Source organism: Plasmodium coatneyi, chromosome 13, assembly GCF_001680005.1.
Source record: "Plasmodium coatneyi strain Hackeri chromosome 13, complete sequence".
Lineage (NCBI taxonomy): Eukaryota > Apicomplexa > Aconoidasida > Haemosporida > Plasmodiidae > Plasmodium > Plasmodium coatneyi.
Window position 1 is genome coordinate 633038 of NC_033568.1, and position 24067 is coordinate 657104.

The 24067-nt window shown below is 36.4% G+C and overlaps 3 protein-coding genes across 3 annotated transcripts in view; all 3 read right to left on the minus strand.

Moving 5' to 3' along the window:
• Positions 1 to 10561: 10561 nt before the first annotated feature.
• PCOAH_00048880 (KIR-like CYIR protein) lies at positions 10562 to 12302 on the minus strand (the record flags this gene model as incomplete). The annotated part of the gene is made up of 4 exons (XM_020061671.1): positions 10562 to 10578; positions 10959 to 11262; positions 11384 to 12151; positions 12273 to 12302. 4 exons carry the CDS (start codon positions 12300 to 12302, stop codon positions 10562 to 10564), a joined length of 1119 nt encoding a protein of 372 aa, XP_019917414.1.
• A 5348-nt stretch (positions 12303 to 17650) lies between these two features.
• Positions 17651 to 22151, minus strand: PCOAH_00048890 (KIR protein; the record flags this gene model as incomplete). Its single annotated transcript, XM_020061672.1, has 4 exons — positions 17651 to 17869; positions 18012 to 18922; positions 20005 to 21106; positions 21675 to 22151. The coding sequence occupies 4 exons, from the start codon at positions 22149 to 22151 to the stop codon at positions 17651 to 17653; spliced, it is 2709 nt and encodes a 902-aa protein (XP_019917151.1).
• A 22-nt stretch (positions 22152 to 22173) lies between these two features.
• PCOAH_00048900 (KIR protein) overlaps positions 22174 to 24067 on the minus strand; it is a gene marked incomplete at both ends in the record, with an annotated part of 44805 nt that continues 42911 nt past the window's right edge. Inside the window, one exon of the mRNA XM_020061673.1 lies at positions 22174 to 22182. Within this exon, the coding sequence (XP_019917384.1) occupies positions 22174 to 22182 (9 nt within the window). The remainder of the gene's footprint in view (positions 22183 to 24067) is intronic.

The following is a 24067-nucleotide window of genomic DNA, read 5'->3' on the forward strand; positions in this document are numbered from 1 at the left end:
TTGTTGTGCATAGTTATTCAGAACATTGTACCATTATTATTCACCCTATCTTGTTATTAACTATATATCTAAGAATGCAATTCCTCGACCCCTCCTCACCCACACCTTTTAGGTTTATGTTCATTTCATCATGTGATATATTGTAAGTTCATGTTTCCCTTCTATTATTATGAAGAAAAAGCATTAAGAATTATTAAGGGAATTATTATTAAAGAGAATTTTTTCCATAACGTACATGTTATATAGTTCATGTGTATGGAGCAGAGAAAGTACATTCTACACCTCTTTCCCTTCTGGAATAGGTGCACATTGCACATTATTTGACTTCCTATCCTGTTACTCATCCTCTGCCCTTTCATTTCTTCATTATATTTTTGCATATATATATTAAAGTGTGCTCTCCTCCCTCATTTTACCTTTCCTTATTTTTTTCTTTTTTTAATTTCCCTTTCATTCTTTTCGAAAAGTATCCTGCAAATAGGTCATTTATATTAATGTGCGACACATTACACATCTGATTTATCTGTTTCCCTCCTCTAATAAATGTGCACACTATATATTGCATATATTAATGTATCCTTTTTTTTTTTTTTTTTTCCCTTACAGCTTCCTTCTTTACACCCTCCTTCTTCTTTTTTTCTTTCCATAAACATTACTTCTTTACACCTTTTCTTTTTCTTCCTTTAACCTTCCTTCTCCTTAAACCTTCCTTTTTTACTCCTTTTCTTCTTTTCAACCCCCTTCTTCTTTTTTTCTTTTATTTCTTTCTTTTCTTTTCTTTCTTTATTTCTTTTTAATCTCTTTTCCTTATAATTATGATACAAACAGCTCACTTATTTGGGTGGAATGTGCATATATTATGTATATTATGTGAGCTACCCCCTTTTTTGGTGCACATTGTAGATTTTTTTGCACATGTTAATGTGTACACTTCCCCTCTTTTTCTATCTAATTTATACGATTTTAAAAGGGTTCAGGAATAAAAGTAGGGTTCAGTACAAGTTTGAATGGTGTTAGGGTTTAGGGTTCAAAGGAGGTTTTTAGAATGGTTTGGGGACGTTTGGAAGGGTTTAGGGTGGTAAAAGGTAAGATAAGTGAAGAACTCAAGAGTTTCTCTTCTTTTCTTTGTGCCTTCTCTTTGTTCTTGCTCCATTCCATGATGCGATCTTTCTTTGGGGCTTCATTCTTCGTCTCTGTTCTTATTTCTACCTTAATTATATGTACATGTGATGATATTGATGTGCATATTTGTGTATAATGTGTTATCATTGCTTTAAGAATTAATGTATACTATTGGAAAAAAAAATAAAATAAAATAAAATAAAATAAAACCTATCATATTCCTCTTTATACTTATGATTGAACAAGCGAAAAGTTCCTGCACACATGAACACATTCTACATGAATATATATAAGGAAGGAAGAGCACACACCTTCTAACATATAAATTCATTATATACGCAGAATACATTATAACAATGTCAGGAGGGGTAACGAAGGAATTTTAAGTTGCTTCCACTTACTTCCACCTGTTTAATATGTTTCATGTATATATATAATCTACATAGTACTCCAAACTTCCATGTACATAAAATAATAAATATAAGGAGTGCATATATATATATATATTATCCCCGTTGTACTTGCAGGCGCTCGATCAAAATAGATTACCTTCGAAGGGCCAATTTTATAATAACTTTAATTCAGGTAACGATACATGTAACGTAGGTCAAAGTAGTACGGAAGACATAAAAGCTGAATTGGATAAAGCGCTCTCAAAATATCCTGATGTTCATGGTGACACTAGGAAGATTATGAATGCATACTGCTCTGCATGTGCACAAAATGGACTACCAATGTTTGGAGATGCACCCTGCCGTTTCTTCTACTACTGGTTGGGAAGTACATTCTGGGACAAATTAAATAATGGGCAACTGTCTGACGCCCTAAGAATAATTAAGGAGAAGTTGGAAAAATATATCAAGGGGAAGAAGTGTGAAGTTAAGTACATAGATGTTGGTAAGAGCATTTTCGAACATAGGAAAAAAGTATTCGAATATTCCTTCGATTATAGTAAGGTGGAGGAAAATTTACGGAACGGGGAGCCTAATTGTAATAGTGACTGGTTGAATTACCGCAAAAAAGTTACAGCAGCCTGCACTGCTGTAAGTGAGAAGTGCCCAGAGGAGGGAAGTGCTACTAATGGCCCCTATTGTAAGGATTTCAAAGAGAAGTACAAGTTCTATTGTGGTACGGCGAAATTGTTAGAAAAGGTATGTGAATCCCAGGCTACAAAATTAAAGGTTGAAACATGTTCTTGTACGGAACACGAATCACAAACCCAGCTATTATCAAAACAATTATCTGCAGCAGAGGCAAACTTACGTTCTGCCACAACAACAACAGCTCTTTCTTCCATAATCGGCACACTCGCAACGACAGCCCTTCCTTTCGTATTGTATAAGGTAAAGTTATAATTAAAATACTACTATAACTAGTAGTATATTCTCCCCTTCCTCCTCCTTAAACCTTCCTTCCTTAGACTTTCCTTCCTCCTTAGACCCCTTCCTTCCACCACCTACCAGCCTAACACAACTTTCGTTTTACCCTAACGACATTCCTTCCACCTACCACCCCTAACACAATGTTCCTTCCTTCCTCCTTAGATACTTCGTCCCTCCTCCTCCTTAGACCCCTCCTTTCCTCTTTCTTAGAACCCTTCAGTTCCTCCTCCTTAGACCCACCTACCACGTTCGACCCTCCTTTCACCCATAACAATCTTCCTTCCACCAACCACGTAACAACATCATTCTACTACCCCTAACAACCTTCCTTCCATCACCCTTAACAACGTTCCTTCCCTCCCTAGACCCTTCCCTTCTTCTTTCCACCCCTATGAACCTTTTCTTCCACCACCCTAACAAGCTTCCTTTCCACGTACCACCCACCTAACAACCTTTCCTTTCCTTCAGTACACTTCCCTACCTTCATGGATAAGCAAAAATTTTGGAGGAGAAAGGAGCGGAAGCAGCAATAGAAGAGAAAAGAGATCTACACTGCAGCGCAACATTGATGACAACTCCACAGAAACATCAACAATAGGCTACACGGACAGTTCGGAAACAAGTTCCACATTTGATTCCACCACAGTACGTCCTGCTGCTGGGTACAAACGACCGCCTACTAGAGAAAAGGAAAGAAGGAATAATGCCGGGGGTCGCGGGATGGTAGGTTATCAGAACATGTGATGTAACACATTGATTGGAATGTAACACACACATTGAATGTCGTGTCCTTCCCACGGAAGGATGGCATAAATAACCCCAGAGTTCGTACAATCCAGAAATAGAATAATATTACTTTTTTTTTTTTTCTTTATACTTTTCCTTTTTTGTATTGTATTAAATTGTTTACGTTCATGTGTAAACAATATAAGTCGAAAAAAAAATTTTCTCACTTCATTCTGACTTGTTTGGAAATTTTCTTTACTGAAGACCCAAAGTGCTTATTTATTTTGTTACAAATTTTTATGTTTGTAATTTTTTTTCCTTTTAAAGGCTTTTTTTTTTTTTTTTGGCTAATTTTTTCTGTGACAAATTTATTAGGGCACTTTTGTTTTGGGGGGGTAATTTTTTTTTGGACTAATATTATACTTAAAATCGAATTAACACACAAGGAATGAAACGCAGCTTTCCTTTTTCTCTTCTGTGAGAACATTGTGTAATTTTGCACTTTATTATAAACTCTGCGCATCTAAAAGATGTGTAAAACAATAGTAGGTATCATACACTGTGCGCAGTGCTACACATACTCATTTTATGAAATAAACGGAAAAAAAAGAAGTAGCCCCCTTCCTTTTTTGACACATTTATTGGGGCATTTTTTTTGACAAATTTATTAGGACACCCTTTTTTATTTAGTGCAATTTTTTGTGTGACAAATTTATATTAGGGCATCTTTTTTTGGACAATTTTTTTTTTTGTGACAAATTTATATTTTAGGGCATTTTTTTTGACTAATATTATACTTTAATTCGAATAAACACACAGAGAATGAGACGCAACTTTCCTCTTTCTTCTGTGAAGAAAGTTGTCATTCCCCTTTTGTGTGAACTGTGCACATCTAAAAGATGTGTATAACATAACAGGAGGGGGGCAGGGCGAATCACATTCGTGGACCCCCGCGCACAATTTGAAACACACCTTTTCAAATGTCCAAAATTGGAATTAGGAAAGAGAAAATTATTAAAATAGAAAAAATTATGAACGTAAAGAAACCTATAACAAAAAAAAAAAAAAAAAAAAAAAAAAAAAAAGATTTAATGAACATATTTTAGATCTTCAGTAAAAAAATTCACCAAACAAGTCAGAATAAAGTGGGGGAAAATTTTTTTCTTTGAAGTTATATTGATTTACACATGAGCGCGAACACTTTAAGGCAATACAAAAAAGAGAAAATAAAAATGAAGGAAAGAAAGAAAAATCCTTCTGTTCGTACACTGTATAAACTTCGTAGTTATTTATGTCACTCCGGTGGTGACATTAATTCAATGTTACATTCCACAATGTATTCTACATGCGACCGTAACCTATATTCGTTCTCTGTCCTTGCGTTCGTTGTCTATTACTCCTTCCTGCGGGTGGCCTTTCATATATAGTAGAACTTTCTGTTAAATTTGATAACGAACCTATTGTTGAATATTCTGTTGAGGAGTCGCCTGAAGAGTCGTTTAAGTTCTGTGTGATGATTGATCTTCTTTTTCTGCTTCTACTAATGTTGCTTCTGCTCCTCGAAGAGGAACCTTTCACCCAATCGAATGCAGAAGTATACTAAAAATAAAAGAAGAGGGAGAATGAGGTGAGCACATATGTGTGCGCAGAATATATATATATATATGTACAGTTACTGGTCACATTTTAAACATTCACATTTTAAGCATTCATTTTTCTTTAAGCATTCCATTTTACATTAAACATTCATTCTACTTTAGCATTTATTTTAAATAGAAAACACATACTAATATATGTGTTTCTATTCATATTCTAATTATAATTGTAATGGTAATGGACGATTATAATTGTCCACTATAATTATAATTGTAATTATATTGGGCAGTTATAATTGTACCTTATATAGAAAGAAAAGAACTGTTGGTATTCCTATTAGTGCAACCGTAGCAGACACACCAGGTACAACACCAGCACTATCGCCAGAAACAGCTTCTTCTTCTTCTTCTTCCTCCTCCTCCTTCCCTGAATCTAAAGAAAAAATAGGAGTAAATGGTTCTAGTGTAATGTTTCCTTTTTTCTTCTTTTTTTCTTTTCTTCGAATATTAATTTTCTTTTTTTTTATTCCATTTTGTTCTCTTTTTCTCTTACCTTCCAAAGGAGGTAGGTCATAGCGGAAATACCAAGGAACACAGGAATTACAGGAAGGTATGTGGTAAGGAGATCGGAAGGATCGACCATCTTTTCCTTCCTTCCTCCAAAGGGGGGTAGTAATCCCCCTTTCCCTAGTTCTGTTGTTGTTAATGATGTTCGTGATGGTGTTGGAATCGGTGCAGGTGTCTGTCCTCCTGCTGGTGTTGTTTCCCCCTTAGAAGATGGTCTTTGTGGTTGTTGACTGTTCAAACTAGTGTCCGCTTTCTGAGTAGTCCGATCCTTCTGGTCTGCCGTTACGCCTGAGCCCTGACCACCATCAGGTTGAGCAGTAGCAGCAGAAGCTGCAGGAGGTTCTGGAACCTTTAGAATAGAATCTTTACCTAGGGGGAAAAGTAAAAGGGAGCGTAGCTTCAATAATATGGGAGATCACAAAACCTGAAATGTTTCTGCACTCTTTGGGTGCACACACTTATTTTATTTTTTTCCTTTCTAATTTTTTACGTCCATAATTTTTTACACTTGTTTCACTTTGTAATTTTTTTTACGCGTCCGAATTTTTTGTACACTTCCTTTTTACACTTCTTTCACATTCTTTTCTTTTTTCTCTTTCTTCTTAACACTCTAACACCACAGCACACCCCTAATGTGCTAAATACCGGGCCATATGGTTGTCCTTACACCCTAAAACTGCTAAACAAACAGGCCACATTCTTGCTCTTACACCCTAAATCAGCTAAATAGAGGGCCACATTGCTGTTCCTAAATCCTAAACCTTAACCCTAATTGCGAAATCCTACACACACCCACCCTAAAATGTGAAATCCTACACACACACACCCCTAAAATGCGAAATCCTACACATACACACCCCAAAATACGAAATCCTACACAAACCTTTACCCACTTATTTACTCACCTATATTTTTTTTTTTTTCTCTTTTTTTTCTTTTTTTTTTTTTAAAAAACCCTTCGGCCGTATTCCCCCTCCCCCCCTGGGGCGGTTAAAGTAGCAAACCATCTTATGCGGTCATTAACCTAGAAAAACCCTTCGCTCACACACTCTTACATCCTTCCTTCCACCCCTAAACCATCATTCTAATACCCTGAACCCTTTCATTTTACCACCCCTAACAACCCTCCATTCCAACACACCGTTACAACCTTCCTTTAAACCTACCACCCCTAACACTACCTTCCATCCACCAAGCACCCCTAACAACCCCTTCATTCTAATACACTTAATCTCCAGCCTTTATATCAGAATCTTAAATCCTAAAACCCTGCACTATAAACCTAAGACCTAAAATTTTGAACCTTAAAACCTAAACCCTAAACCCTGAACCCTAAACCCTGAAAACTGAACACTAAACACTGAACGCTAAAACCTGAGCCATAAACCCTGAACCCTCAACACTAAAACCTTGAACCCTAAACCCTCAATACTAAAACCTTGAACCCTAAACCCTCAACACTAAAACCTTGAACCCTAAACCCTCAACACTAAAACCTTGAATCCTAAACCCTCAACCCTACTCTCACACGCTTGATCCTAAACGGAAGAAGGAAATCATTATTATAGGACAACCGTAATCGGAAAAAAACGGGTACATTTATATATAGCATGTTGTCCGAATAGAAGAGGGGAGGAATGAAATCAGATGATGGAATATGTATTCTGTATGAACAAAATATTTATAATACAGTCATTGACATGGAGGAAGGGAAGTGAACTCAATTTGTAGCCTCCAGTATGTATTAAATAGAAAGGATGTACGGTTCGTGTAGTGTGCACTCTGTGCGAGGTTATTATGTGTTTTAGACTCATCGGATGAGAAGAAAAAGGCGGAATACATTAATGTGTGAAATATAGAATGTATTAGAAGAGCAAGGAAGGGTTCAAGGGACATATTGCACACTTCTCATATAAATGAGTTCTCAGTAGTTTAATCATAGGATGGAAAAAAGGAAAATAGGATCACCGATATGCATAGTATGGATTAAAGGAAGAGGAAGGTTAACACAGATAACGCAGTGTGGGTCCTGTATGAATGAACTCTTTGTACTATATCCTTTTGGACCTTCCTTATAAATGTACATTCCTCCTGCTGTATATGAGGACTTGTACATATATGAAGGAAGGAAAAGGGAGGGAGCATTTCCTATATATAAATTGTGCATGTGTGCACAACTTTTAAGAAATTTCAATTAGCTCTCTTAATAACCATAAAGCATGAATTAATAGTGCATACACAGAATTCTTGCTTAGGGGCAAAATTCCGCCCCATTATATCTACAATAATGGAAGTTTACAAGCAGGAATATATTATTCATAATACTCACATATTTCTTTTGCATAAATGAATGAATAATTTATGCATGGATTCATCATGTATAGAGTGTGTATGAGGAGTAGCAACTGCAGAAGTATTGGTAAGGATTATGAACTCCTAGGAATGAGTGCAAAAGTGTTGTTCCCATAACACTTTATTCATATTACAGTGCGAATAAGGTTACATATGTACATTTGTCCAATTATGTTAATAGGGGTCAATTCAGCATAATTCACCTTTAGAAAATATGGAAGACAGTCCTCAAGGAAAGGGACTTCGCTGTAGTATGCCCCTAGAGGCTTTGAATAGTTATAGGGGACCACTGGAAGCAGCGTTATTGGGGAGAGAACATGATGGAAAACTTGTGGACGATGTTCTGCATGCCTGCTGCTGTGTATCTGGCATAATAGGATGGGAACTCTCGAAAGAAGAGCGCTGTGATCTTTTATATTATTTAGCAGGAGCCATAATATATGGAAAGTTGGAGGACACAAGTTCATTTGACAGCATTATGAGTGAACTCCCCAGAATATTGAATACATTAATCGGTATAGAAGAATGTGATATAAAACAGGAGAATGGTGGAGAAAGATTATTCGCTGAAATGAAGGGAGTGGGCGGGGCTTATACCTCGGACCCTGAGGATGTGAGGAGAGATGGGGGGGAACACGGTACGATCAGTTGCGTAAGATATGCTGATTATTTAAAGAATATTGCCGAAGCATATGAAACTATACAAGGACGATGTAAAATCCCTGGGAGTATTGTAAATTGCGAGGAAATTAGGAAAGGGTATAGGCAAAATAGCCCGCAGGTTCTGTACGATGCAATGTATAAAGGAGTACTTCCGCCGGGACCTACATTCGTATTACCAAGGGGGAATCAGGTAAGGAAGTTTGTTCCCTTGTTCAACATAAATACACCAATATGCGCATTGCAGTTTTCGTGCAGTGTAATGGAAATGTGTGAATGCATGATGGTATATATCTGTTTCATTTTTCCTGTTATCTACACTTATAGGGTACAGGTGAGACCAAATTATACTCAGAATGGATCTATGATATGTTAAAGTATGGAGGACACGAGCCCACTGGCGGTGGCAAATTGATCATGTCGTCATCATCGCTCAGCACACTGCCTCACTATACGGCGCTCACTTCTTACCTGGGCACAATGGAGAGTGCATGGAACCTCATATCCAAAATAATGGAGGCAGATGCAGCTGACAGTACCATCTGTACGTGGTTTTATTTTTGGTTGGGACATATGCTATTTGAGGAATGTGCTTTGAGTTCAATTTCGGATGTTATAAGTAAAATATATGAGCAATTAGGGGCTCCTGCTGATGAAAATAAATGTAGCCTTTTGGATAACCATAACAGCAAAGATGCCTTCCTTAGGGGGAAGAAAAAATTCGATTATAAAAAGGACTATAAACCAGAATGGACGAAACTGCAGACTTACTATAAATCGTGTCATGAGAGTTACGCCTGGAAGCCGGAGGATATTCCCTCAACTTTCCACAATGTGAATGATAAATGTAGTAAGAATGGCGATTCGGATCCCTATTGTGACAAATTTCAGAAGACATATAAGGATTTCTGTACTTGGGAATCAACCGGACTAAAATGTAAAGACGTATCTGAAGTGGAAACTACAGAGAGGCATGGGGACAGGGGAGAGTTGTCATCTCAAGTGGAAGAAACCCATGCAACGGTAGCAGACACACCCAAAAACATCCTTGCCATATCTGGTACAATTAGTACGGTAGGACTGGGATTCATTTCCCTTCTTGTATATAAAGTAAGTGAAGTAATAATTATATATAATAATAATCATTATAATTATTCATAAAAATATTTTTATTTAAAAACGGAATTTTTAAAATCAATGCTAAAATAAAATGAATGCTTAAAATGAACGTAAAAAAAATGAGCAGTAATGTACATATATATTCTGCGCACATATTTTAACCTTTTTTCTTTCTTTTTTTTTTTTATTTTACTAATATTCTTCAGTACACTTCTTTATTCTCTGAAATAAAAAACTCCTTTGGGGGCAACCGAAGCAGAAAAAGGTCTGTTAGGGAGGACTTAAATGAATTATCGAGCGATTCCTCTACAGATTATTCAACCACAGTGGGTTCTTCATCAAATTTAACAACAGCGCACACTTCAACAATAGCAGATACGACGGATGTTTCTACCATATATAATGGTGGTAGGCCAACATCCAGAGGAAGAAGTAATAATAGAAGAGGTGAAAACAGGAACAGAAATATTCGTTATCAACGTATCTAAGATCATATCGTATGTAACAACACACTGTGTGGAATGTAACAGACATTTGGAATGTAGAACATTGTATGTGACACCTTGAGTATGATGTCTTCCTCATAAAGTATAAGTAACCATGTAGTTCATACAATACAGAAGGGCAGAGTGTAATTTTCCCTTTGTTCCTTTTTTTTTTTCTTCTATTGTATTAGGGTGTTCATGTTTATGTGTAGTTAATATAAGGCGGGAACAAATTTCCCCCCCTACTTTGATTGGTTGGTAAATTTTTTTAGTGAAGATCCAAAATATGTTCATTAAATTTTTTTTTTGTTATAATTTTTTATTTTCGTAATTTTTTTTAGTCTTAATAAATTTTTTTTTCCTTTCTTTCCTAATTCCAATTATGGACCCATTTGAAAAAAGTGCTCCTCCAAGTTTGTGTGAAGGTTCTCGAGGGTTCGCGAAGGTTCGCCCCTTGCCTATTCTATGCCCTTTAATTTTACCTCTTTGGCTTTTATTATTTTTTTCCCTTCTTCTTTTTTCCTCCTCCTTTTTTTCTCAACTTCCCTCGTTGTCACACATCGCGAGCTTCTTTAAAAAAAAAAAAAAAAAAAGTAGTCGAACATAGGTGGTGGAACACATTGATATAAAATTTGTCCTTACTCCCTCCTTCCCGCGGGGTCACATGTGCGCGCCCCCATGAGGAAATTAAGGATGCGCGAGAAAAATTGTTTGAAGGTGGAGGAAAAATAAAATAAAATAAGTAAAAAGAAAGAAATACCACAGCATGGCACAACATAACGCAGAGCGACACAAGGCAAAAGAGCGTAGGGTGCAGAGTTAACACAATCGTTAAAAGAAAAAAAAAAAGAAAGACCACTTTGCTCTTTCTGCACTGTATGAATTTTTGCGCAGTTATTTATGCCCCTTCCATGAGGGCATTCATTCAATGTTCTACATGCGGGCATAACCTATATTCCTTGAATTTTGTTGTCTCTGTTGTTGCTGTTGTTTTTCCTTCCGTTGCCTCTGTTGTTGTGGTTGTTGTTGTCCCCTTCCATTATTTGTTGTTCTTCTTCTAGGCGATGAGTTATCATATGTTCTTGAAGTTTCTACAGAATCTGCTATTGTTGATGCCTCTGTTGAATATAGTGTGGAAGTGGCATCCGTGGAAGTGTCAGTTAACGTATTAAAGTCGTGTCCAATTGTTCTTCTTCTTCTATTATTTCTGCTGCTTCCAAATTGGTTACCAAACCAAGAATGTAGGAGATTATACTAAGATTGAAAGGAGGAGGGAAGGATGGCAAGGACATAATATATATGTGTTGTATATACATATATATATATTTTTTTTTTTTTAACGTTGGGGGATTAATTGTTGTAATTATGTACTTACTTTATACAAAAGATACGTGATGAATGGTAATCCTATTCCTAATGTGGCAATTGTGGAGGGGACAATGGCAACAGTGGAAAGTGCTGTATTTGCTGTACTGGGTACAGAAAGTTCTTCCATGGACTCTGAGACAGTCACTACCTCACGTGGTTCGTCTAATAGTGCCTTATACTTTGGTTCACTGAACATGTTGGGGAAGCCATTACAGTGTTTACTATAAGTCGGCCCCCTGCATTTATTCTGCGCAGCATTATAAGCTTTAAGGATATCGTCCACGTGCTGGTCATATTTTTCATCACATTTGTTCCCACTACCTCCTAACTGCGTCTGTATGGTTGAATAGTCCTTATAGTATTCATACATTTTTCTCATTTGTTCGAAAGTCCTCTTGTCAATATAATTACTTATAGCTTCACATTTTTGCCCAAACTTCAATTTTTCTAATGCATTATAAACTTTCTCCATGAAGTCGACGAATCTAATTTCTCCTGATTCTTGGAAGACTGTACTCCCTAACCAATAATAAAACCAATAACACCAATCACTACCGGACGACTTCGTCACTCCCATTTTATCATGTGCATAGCACCAGGCTCCTACAATTTCATGGGCAATGTCATCTATGTTCCCATATTGCTCTAATTTATCCTTCAAATCGTTCTTTACTTCTTCGGCAGAACCATCAATTAAAGTGGAACTGCTACATTTTGTGACCCCACTCAATTCAGCGTACCTCTGTTCTGAAGGCCATTGGTACCAATCATTCACCTAGAAATGTGGTGAACAGAATATATGTGCCTCTACGCATTTTCCCATTTATTTATTATATTTTGAATAGGATGTTATATGAATAGTACACATATGTCCACCCTGCACAGAGAAAACATACAGTTAGTGGTCCTTTCCCTCTTCCTGACATGATTTATGTGTGTATATTTTCCTTCTATATGTGGAATGGAATTTCTCTTAAAATATGTTCCTCCATATGTACTAATACAGAAGGAATATGTGAGAACTCCCTTCGGTTTTATAATTGTAAATATGAAATTTTTATTTCTCCTCCAACAATACACATTATTCAAGTAATGATAATGCATACATATGTATCAAAATCATTAGATGTGCACATATATAAGCCAAACGTAGGAGAGAATATGTTATGAAATAGCGAAATAGAAGGAAAGAAGTAGAAGTTTCATATGTTCTTCATTCACTGGATTATTGGATGAAACGGAAATACTCGGAATACTATACTATTTTTTATACACGCACCTCCTTCTCCGTTATTAGTCCATGTACACATACCTAGAAAATATTGTTCCTTTCAATATATATATGTGGAAAAACATCTTATAACACATGTTATACCATGTATTATTTATTTTAAACCTTTTCTTCCTCTATTACTACTACTACTACTCAGAAAAACTGTTATGAACTTCTAAGGTAGATATATTGCGTAGTTTACATATGTGCAGTACTTCCTCACTTCCTCCTTTCGATTATGATCGATTTGTTATAATAATTTTGCACCAACCTTCTTCCCCCCTCCTCTTCTGCAATACTTTTTCCCTTTCCTTATAATAACACTATAAGCAGTTTAAACACAAAATATATATTATACTATTTGAGGTCTTTTCACTTCTCCTTAATCTATATTATATAATGAAATTCATTTTACACCTCCTTCTACCTCCCTCCTCGATCTGAGTGCACTACACATACTTCACTCATATATGCAATGTGTACCTTAGGGGGAGAGAGAAAAGCTCGAATAGCATAGTGTGCACATTCTACACACATATATATATGCAAATGAGTTCATTTCTAATGGACTCACCGAATGGAAGAAGGGAAGAGAAAGAAAGAAAGTGAAGGAAGGTGGTGTAAGGGGTGGAAGGAAAGAGAAGAAAGGAAGATATTAATGTGCGAAATGTAGTGTACACATATGGGGAAAAAAGGGAGAATGAATTCCACATAGGTACCTGAACTTTACTACATATTTGTTAAAAATTTGAGGGATATGTTTCATAATATAACAGTCGGAATAGTTATGTGTACAAGCATAATTCAATAATATAATATAATGAATAGAAGTAATGTATATGAAAAATTTCGACCCCCCTCTGCCTTTTTGTTCAGTTCTTTTCTTTCTTTTTTTTTTTTTGTTTGTTTTTTTTTCTTTTAACTAGTCTATTATATTTGTTCCTACATTTTTGTTCCCTTAAATTATATATATGTGCAAATATAATCATTTTGGTACATATATATATAATGTGTTACCGCTACCGTCCGAAAATTTAAACACGATATATATACTTTTAAGGAAAAAATAAAACGATCGATATTCATATTCATCAATAATCACACAACAACAACAGCAGAAATAAAGCATAGAATGCTTACAACCTTATACTACTTAATATATAAACAACACATTTTAATATAAATTCAAATTACATATATAGAGGACATACATACAAGGAAAAATATCCACACAAACAATAACAATGACAACAGTAATACGATTTAATTGTCCTGCAATATGGACAAGTACATACATATTAATCACATAGTACTCTATATATAATATAATGAATATAAGGAATACATATATATATATATATTATACTAATTATATCTGTAGGTGTATAATTTGAATAATTTACCTTCGAAGGTCGATTTTTATGATAAATTCAAAGAGGGCGCACAGCATTGTACAAACGAAAGCGGCGAAAATATAACAGAAGTTACAAGTAAGTGCAGCGTAAATGGATGTGATCCTAATGAAATACAAAAGGCAATATACAGTGCATGCCAAATGTATAAAGACAAGGGCAATAAACCATCCAACAGGGAAGCCTATCATTTCTTATATTATTGGATAGGAGAACAATTATCTAATAATACTGCAACAAGTTCCTCCTTCCCACTTACCATAAGTCTTATTTGCGGAAAGATAAATAGTTACTGTAAGGGGGCACAACAATGTGGAATTCCCTGTGATAATCCCGATAGAGTTCTTTTCGGTTACAGAAAAACCATATTTGATTATTATTATGACTACAGTAGGATAAGGGGAAATTTACAAAATGGTAAGCCTAAGTGTGAAAAAGGGTGGTTAGGTTATTTAGAGGATGTTTCCTCAGCATGCACTTCTGTGAAGACAGATTGCGAAGCACACATTTACAGGAAGGATAAACCATATTGTAAGGAGTTCGAAACAGAGTACGGGGCATATTGTGATGCGGCGGAATTCCTAAACTTGTACTGTACTGCAAAATCTGACCTGGAATCTGAAAGAGGAAATGCAGCACAGCAGGCACAATTAGCATCCTTAGCAAAAGACCAAGCTGTTCGCAGCGCCACTACCACCTCTTCCATCACCTCCATTTTCGGCACCTTAGCAACAATAGGTGCTCCTTTCTTATTATACAAAGTAAGCATCCAAAATTTTAAAATTAAAAGTGAAATAATATAAGTAACAGTATTTCCTCCCTTAGACCCATACTTCCTCCTTAGACCCACTTACCACGTTCGACCCTCCTTCCCTTCCTCCTCCTTAGACCCTTCCCTCCACCCCTAAGAATCTTCCTTCAACCCTTAAGAACCGTCCTTCCAACCCTAACAACCTTCCTTACATCCCTCTTACACCCCCCTACACTGCTTCCTTCCTGAACCCTAAACCCTAACCCCTCTTACACCTACTACCACCCTAACAACCTTCTTTCCCTTAGCAAACAACTTCCTTCCACCTACCACCCACCTAATAAACTTTCCTTCCACCTACCACCCACCTAACAATCTTTCCTTCCACCAACCACCCTTAACACAACCTTCCTTCCACCAACCAGCCCTAACAACCACCCTATCACCAACCACCCTAACAACCCACCTACCACCAACCACCTAACAACCTTCGTCTTCCTTCCACCAAGCGCCCCTAACAACCTTCCATCCACCTACCACCAATCACCCTAACGACCTTGTGTCACCCCCTAACAACCTTCCACCAATCACCTAACACAACCTTCCTTGCACATACCTCCATCAATAACAACCTTCCTTTCACCTACCACACCTAACAACACTTCCTTCCACCTTCCTCCTCTAACGACCTTCCTTCCCTTCAGTATAAACCATGGTCTTCTTGGTTTGGTAACCGCTCTTCTGGAAATGGAGGAAGGGGCAAGGATAGAAGAAACAGAAGATCGACTGAGAGCATCTTTGATACACTCACAGAAAGCAGTTCAACACACGATTCAACGGACACTTCCACAATAGGTCCAACAGCAGATCTAGCCGAAAATTCCACACTACGCTCTGGTGCATACAACACAAGACCGCCTAACAGGGGAGGGAGAACAAGAACAAGCAATATGCCAGGTCACCAAAATATAGGGTATCAGCGTACGTAACATCCAGGGAAGGAACGTCTCTCTTTTATTAATTATAAATAATATACATTGTCCCCCTTTTAAGGTACATAAATGATTGTGCAATTCATGCATTTTATACAGTGTGTAAGAAACAAAATGACATTTCTTTCATTTTTCCTACTTCCCTTTTTTTCTACTTTTTTCTTCTCCTTTCTTTGTTCCTTTTCTTTTTGTCTGTTTTTCCTTTTATTTGTATTTATGAATAACTGCATGAAAGAATATACTCAAAATGAGACGGGGGAAAAAAAAAAAATTAAGTTGAATGAATCAGTGAGGGGTATGTAGGATTCCGCACTTTAGGGATGTGTGTTGGATTTCGCATTTTAGGAAAGTGTGTATGTGTAGGATTTGAAATTTAGCATAAGGTTTTAGGGTATAAGAGCAACGAGTTGCCTGGTATTTAGCTGTTTTAGTGTTTTAGAACAACAATGTGGCCTGTTATTAAGCCGTTTTAGGATGTAAGGTCAACAATATTGCCTTGTGTTCGGGTGTTTCATGGTGTAAGGAGAACAATGTGTCCTGGTACGTGGCTGTTTGAGAGTGTAAAGACAATAATGTGGCCTGGTTTTCAACTGTTTAAGCACGAATATGCATCTAAAGTTTGCATACAAAAAAAAAAAAGAAACTGTGTACACAATTACACAAATTTTTTACCATGTCACATATATGTGTGTATATGAAAGGATCAAAATTATAAAGGACAAACACTGGAACAACAGAAAAAAGAAAAAAAATTAAATTGAATTAACTAAAAATATAAGGAAAAAAAAAATACTGTCTACCCCTCTAAAATTTAAAAAAAAAAAAAAGGAAAAAGATGGAAAAAGAAAAATAGGAAAGAAATGCCACTTCATCCTTTGCACTGTATGTAAACTATGCGCATAGCCACTTAATATTAAGTGGGAAGGAGGAAGGAAACATTACACATTCATTTAATGTTCTACATTCAATGTGTTACATTCCACACTATGTGTTGTTACATACGATGTTACATCAAATACGTTGATAACTAATATTCTTGTTTCCTGGTCTTCTATTGCTGTTCTTGTTCCTGCTCTTCTCTTGGTGGTAGATGGTGATGGTGTATCATATTCGACAGAATCTGCTACTGTGGAATATATTCTTGAAGCTACTGTTGAAGATGCTGCTGTTAAGTATTCTAAGAAGGCATCTTCAGTTGAAGCATCAAAGTCCTGTTCAGTTGTTGTTGTTCTTTTATTCTTCTTCCCTCCTCTGTTCTTCACAAGGAAGGTGTTACGTATTCCAGAGAATAAATTGGTATACTAATAAGAAAAAAAAAAAAAAAGAGGTGTGCTAAATCTATAGAATATACCTTACTTTTTACATTCATTTTTAAATAAAAAAAATTATATATTATTATTAATAATAATTATTATTATTTATATTATTATTTTAATTATACTTACCTTGTAAAGGAACAAATCGATTAATGGAAGTGCTACTGCGGCTGCAACGCCACCAATAGCACGAGGGATAATGGTGGTGGATCATCACTACGACCATTAACCACGGCGTTGCCAAGGTCGAAATCATCTCCAGCAGACGGTTTCTTCATTCTTCTTCTTTCTTCCATCCCCCCTTCTTCTATCCCCCTTCCACCCTACCACCCTTAACAACCTTCCTTCCACCTAACAACCCACCTACCACCTAACAACCCACTTACCACCTAACAACCCACCTACCACCTAACAACCCACTTACCACCTAACAACCCACTTACCACCTAACAACCCACTTACCACCTAACAACCCACCTACCATCTACGACCCCTAACACCACCTTCCTTCCACCAACCATCTTTTATTATCATCTGGATGATGATGATGATGATGTATATGGAATTGAATATTCTGTTGAATCGAATGTTGATTCTGTTGTTGTTGAATAATCAGCTGAGTACTCTGTTGAATTATACTCCGTCAGCGTATCAATGTTATGTGTAGTTGATCTCCTCCTTTTTCTTCCTGCGCTATTTTTACTGCTATTCCCAAAATGGTTATGGAGCCAAGAAGGTAGCAGCTTGTACTAATAGAAGGAAAAGAGGGTGGAAATATGTATTATGTACATAATAATGCACATTTTATTCTACATTTATTTGTTTGTTCGGTCTATAAAAGTAAATATGAATAATATTGTTATTATTCCTACTATAAATTATAATTTTCACCTTATATAAAAAGAAGATAGCCGCTGGTATTCCAATTAGTGTGCCAACTGCGGAGGAGACGATTGGGGCAACACCACTACCATTCTCCTGTCGTGATGATGGTGATGATTGAAGTGATGACGTTGTTTCTGATGATGCAACAACTGCTGTGGTTGCTGCAGACAACTCTTCCAAACAGGAAAGGAGATTTACTTCGTCCGTTCCGTCTGATGGAGGGTCCTGTTCAGACGTTGCTTTAGACTTCAAGTCTGATGGTCTGGGGATAGTGTTGTTGCCATCATTCGGCTGGAACTTCTTCTTCCAGAATTCTGTGCAGAACTTATCATTACTAATTGCACAATTTGCTTGCACTCTTCCATAAGCTTGTTTAGCTCCGCCATTTCCATTAGATCCAACTAGATAATCCTTATACTTCTCAAAGCACAAGGACTCACCGGATCCGCAATTCTTCAATTTCCTCCATATCGTTTTATAATCGTAATAATAATCGAATATAGCTTTTCTTTGGGGGTTAAAATTTTCCTCCAAATATTGAAGTGCATTGCTTTCCACACACACTTCGTTAAACCCATCCAATTTCTCGGTGATTTGTTTCATAACCTCCTGAAGTGAGGTATCCCATCCACTCAATTTGCCAGATAATAAATTCCCTAACCAGAAGTAGAAGAAGTCACAAACTACTTTACATGATTGTTGTTCTTTCTTTGTATCCAACTTAGATGTCAGATACCAAGCTCCTGTAACCTGTTCCGGTTTAACTGTGCCCTTGTAATTCGGCTTCATTTTATCCCATAAAATATCCCCAATTTCTTCTGTTACCTTACAACTGCTATCTTTATATTGATGATGTTTGCCACCATTCTTGAATTTGTTATATATTTTTTGTGAAGGTAAATCATTCACATTGCATTCTTCCTATGAATGGAATTTAGTAGAATGTATTTACTTCCTAGATTCTATTACATTGTGCATGGAGAATATGATATGCATAATATGCAGTTGGCTAGTTTGTAAAGAAGAAGCGAACCCCTACCTGCGTCGTCATTCTTTCTTTTATTTGTATATGTACATTATTTAGTATATATGTAATTTGAATTTATATGTAAGAAATTATTCATATTTTTATTCATATATTCATTCACATATATGTGCAGAATAGATTGAATGTGCGAATTTCGTCTCTTTAACAAGGATTATAACACAAAAAAAAAAAAGGTAGGAAAGTACAAAATGTCTGCTGTAAAAATATTTTTCCCCTTTTTTAAAGAAGAATTTTTCAAACATGTAGTATTTTATATATGCATTATTATACTTTAAGTTGTTCATTTAAAAAAAAAAAATTGTTATCACATATGCATGTATATGCATATTGTAGTATACAGTTCCATATATATGTGTGCTCAATGTCCTCCCCTTCCCACTTTTGCGGAAGTGTGTACATACTTATTCATCCATATTTAATGAAGAAGCGGTGAATACATAAATTAGGGTGAGAATATATATATAGAACATAGGGGGGAGTTGTATGAATTATATATATAAAAAAAATAGGAAGAAAAAAGAATTTTATGTGTGTGCGCCCGTATCCCTTTATAGAATAGCACTCCCCCCCACCCCAACATGACCTTTTTTTGCCCTACCTTCCTCTTTTTTTATAATTGTTTTCAATAGCAATAATAATAATTTGTTCCTTCTCCTCTTTTTTCTTAAATTTTCCTTTTTTCATCAGTACATTATGAATAATTCATTCATAGATGTGAAATATTTGCACATTATATTATGTATACCATTTTGAGATACTCACTTATGGAGTTATTCACCTCTCCATAGGGATGATGATGTGTTCATCTAGAAGATGATCATCATCATCTAGAGGATGATGCAGTAGTGTATGGGATGGAATATTCGGACGAATTTATTGTTGTTGAGGTGTCGTCGTCCTCATCATCAAACTCATTAAATTCTCTCCTAAAGGACCTTTTCCTTCGTGCACCAGTATGGTTATGCTTCCTCAAGAAGAAGGGTTTATACTTGTAAAAAAGGAAAGCAGCAATTGTTGGTAATCCTACTGCTGCAAGTCCACCAGACACAGCAGCAGGTATAACAGCACTTCCACCAGCTTCGGAAACTGTAGTACCGGGTCTTGGACTACCAGTGTTCTGGTTTCCCGTGGAACCGGTACCAGAAGAACCTGGGTTCCAGGTTCCCGTACTACCTGGTCCAGAAGAACCTGGTTTCCAGGTTCCTGTACTACCTGGGCCAGACGATCCAGGAGACTGGTGTCCAGTACTACCGGAACCAGAAGAACCAGGATTGCACGTTCCAGTGGATCCGGTACCAGAAGAACCTGGGTTCCAGGTTCCAGTAGAACCGGAACCGGAAGAACTACAATCTACGACGGCGTCTCCTAAGTCGAAGTCGTCCCCGGCAGACGGTTTCAGTTTCTGCTGCACTTCAGCTAGCAAAACTGATGGTGCTGGAATGCTAGTTCTACCACTACCAGTAGTGAATTTTTTATTAAATTCTGTACAGAAAACATCCTTAGTTGGGGTGGTGCTATCACACCTTCCCCTTATATCATTATAAGCTGAATCAGCTGCGTCTAAGTATATTTTATATTTTTGACCGCATTCGGATTGCCCACTAGTCCCTATTAGTGTTTTCAGTTTTTCATAGTTGTGCCAATAGTCGAAGATGGTTTTTCGATGAGGGAATGGAATGTTGGTGCCATTACTGTAGTAATCAATGGAACAATTTTTCGGCGAACCATTTATACTCAAGTCGTCGTAAATTTTTTCCATATGGGCTGAAAATCTTTGGCCGATGTCGGAATTTTTAGGTAATAGACTTCCTATAAAGTGGTATAAAAAACTGCAACGCTTGGTGTCCACTGTCCTGCCGCTGTACCCTATTGTTAAAGAACACCACGCTTCTACAATTTGGTTTAGATAATCCTCAATGCCCGCGGTAATGAAATATGCCTCCAACTTAGGCTTCTTCAGGCTGAAGTATATCTTATTTTGGTCATAACAATTTGCCTTCTTAAATTCATTGTACATGTCCCGTGAAGGTAATTCCTTTAAACATTGTTCCCCCTCCCCTTCCTATAAATATGTAATTAACAAAGAAAAGAGTGTGAAGTGCACACACACGTGTACGTGCACATATGAGTATGTGTGCACACATACTCATCTGCTGCTACACTTATATTATAATAAATATGAAGTATTACATGAACCACATTCATGTGCATATAATCATGGAAGAGAAAACATATAAGTGTTAATTCTTCCTCCTTAGACCCTTCCTTCCCTCCACCCCTAACACCACCTTCCTTCTTCATAGACCCCTTGCTTCCTTCCTTAGATCTCCCTTCCTTTCCCTTTCTTTTCTTTCCTTCCTTCTTATTCCTTCTTTCCTCATTCTCTCTTTCCTTATTCCTTCTTTCCTTATTCCTTCTTTCCTTATTCCTTCCTTCCTTCTTATTCATTCGTTTCTTCTTATTCCTTCTTTCCTTCCTTATTCCTTCTTTCCTTCCTTATTCCTTCTTTCCTTCCTTATTCCTTTTTTCCTTCCTTATTCCTTCTTTCCTTCCTTCCCACCTTAGACCCTCATTCTCCTTCCATCCTTAGAACTCCTTCCCTTTATATCCTCCTTCCTTACCTCATTTCCTGGGGGAATTCTTTCATCATACAAGGACGAGCATTGCCTTTTCAATTGCTCAGGACTTTTGCCATCACCCTCAAGTACGTCTTTAATTTTTGTGCAAAACTGATCCTTAGTATTAGTTGCGCAATATTGATTCATACTATTATAGTGTTCGGAAATTCCTTCCAAGTATTTGGAATATTTCCTTTTACAAGCGTAGCCATCGTCCTGGTCCAAATTCTTCTTTATTTCTTTATAATTGTAGTAGTAGTCGAAGAGGTTTTTTCTCTTTTCAAATTCGTATTTCCTGCTATTTTTGTATATTACTTCACATTTCTGATCAGCAAAGGACGGATTTAACGCCCCATATATCGCATCCATAACTTGTCCAAATTCACCATTGCCCTTACATGTCTCGTGAATGAGTTCCCCCAACCAAAAGAACAAAAAATAGCAGGGTTCCTTATGGAACTCATCCCCAGTTCTCATCATATTTTTTATTTTGTACCACGCGCTAGCAATTCTATTCACACAGTCGTCAGTGACATAATACGTGGACAATGATTTCTGCAGATTACTCTGTATTGGTTTGACATTGTCCCACGTACCATACAGGGCCTTGCTGTGGTCTAAGTCATTGTACACATTCTGCGAAGGTACATATTGTAGATCCGGATCCTATAAATATACATATAAGGAAATATATATATTTTAATGTACTTTTTACCTCTTTACATCTTATATTATATGTGAAGTATTATATATGTGAGTATACACAATTGGGTTATTCATTTTGAAGATGAGGTAACCTTCGGTTTCGTTCCGGTATTTCCCATCGTTTATTTGTATTTATCCGTATTTAATGAAATTACTCCGAAATGTGTTCCCCTTATATATTTATACGGAATAAATACTTAAGTACTGTTCCTCTTTCCTGGCAACTACGACTAATATATAAGTATCGAATTTTTACTCTTCCCCTTCCTTAAAAATGCGTAATCTTTATCTTTTCAAAGTACCATAATATACACTATATACACATACACATCAAAATCATTACATATGTATATATATAATCAAGAGGGAAGGGAAATATATATATGAAGAACATATATATATGGGAAGAATAAATTTAGTGAAGAACAAATTTTAGTCCCTTATACAAAAGCGTACACACATATAACAAAGAGAAGGAAGGATCCGAAGAAAGGGAAGGACAAAGAAGGCTCTGAGGAAGGAGGAAGGAAGTGGAAGGAATCAAATTCCTTTTATACATTCCTCCTATTTATGTATTATATTATTATTGGATGATATATACTTATACGTAATATAACCTTATTATTTCTATACACGCACCCTTTAGCTGCTTCTTTACATATATAACATACATATATGTCCATATATGAGTATATATACACACATATATATATGTATTTATAATAATATGATTTCTGCCCTTTTAATCAGAATATTAATATATGTATTCTATGAATTTATGCTCAATTATGTTATTAAAAAAAAGTAGTCATTAAGAAACTCATAACACATGTATATAGTGCAATTCACACTCACGGAAGGCTCATTGCTCCAGAAAAATGTGCACACTTATTATTATGCCATAATGAGAGCATGTATTCATGGAATACATGAACAATGAATATAATGTACCAATAATGGAATAAATTCTAACTAAGGATGAACGGGGAAAGCTTCAATGACCATAGCAGTATTTCGCACTACATCTTCCCTCACCTGCAGTCGCTAATAATAACTTTCTTGGTTTTCCTTCTCCTTTTTTTTTTTTTTCTTCTCTTTCCTCTGATAAGTTTACTACGAATAACTCCTCCATAATGAAAACATACATTACTATATTTCAGGTACTTCATTCTCTCTCTTTAATGCACATTCTAGTTTACACATTAGTGTACCTCATTTCTTCCTTTATATTTCCGGGAATTCAGAACGCTTGCAGTGGTTAAGAATATCCGAACTAATCAAAAGACTATAGAGATTAAAGTTATTGCAGAAGGTCATGGTTTAGCGTTCAGGGTGTAGATTTTAGGGGGTTAGGGGTTTAGGAGTTTATAGGGTTTAGGAGTTTATAGGGTTTAGGATTTAGGGTTTAGTGCTCAGGGTTTATGGTTTATGGTTTAGGGTTTATGGTTTAGGGTTTATGGTTTAGGGTTTATGGTTTAGGTTTTGGAGTTCGGGGTTTTAGATTTCAGTGCTCAGGATTTAGAGTTGTGTGTTCAGTGTTTTAGGGTTTATTTTTCAGAAATTTTGGTTTAGGGTTCAGGATTTGGTTTAGTGTTCGGGGTTTTCTTTATGGTTCAGGCTTTGGTTTACGGTTCAGAGTTTCCTGTTCAGGGTTTACTGTTCAGGGTTTACGGTTCAGGGTTTAGGGTTCA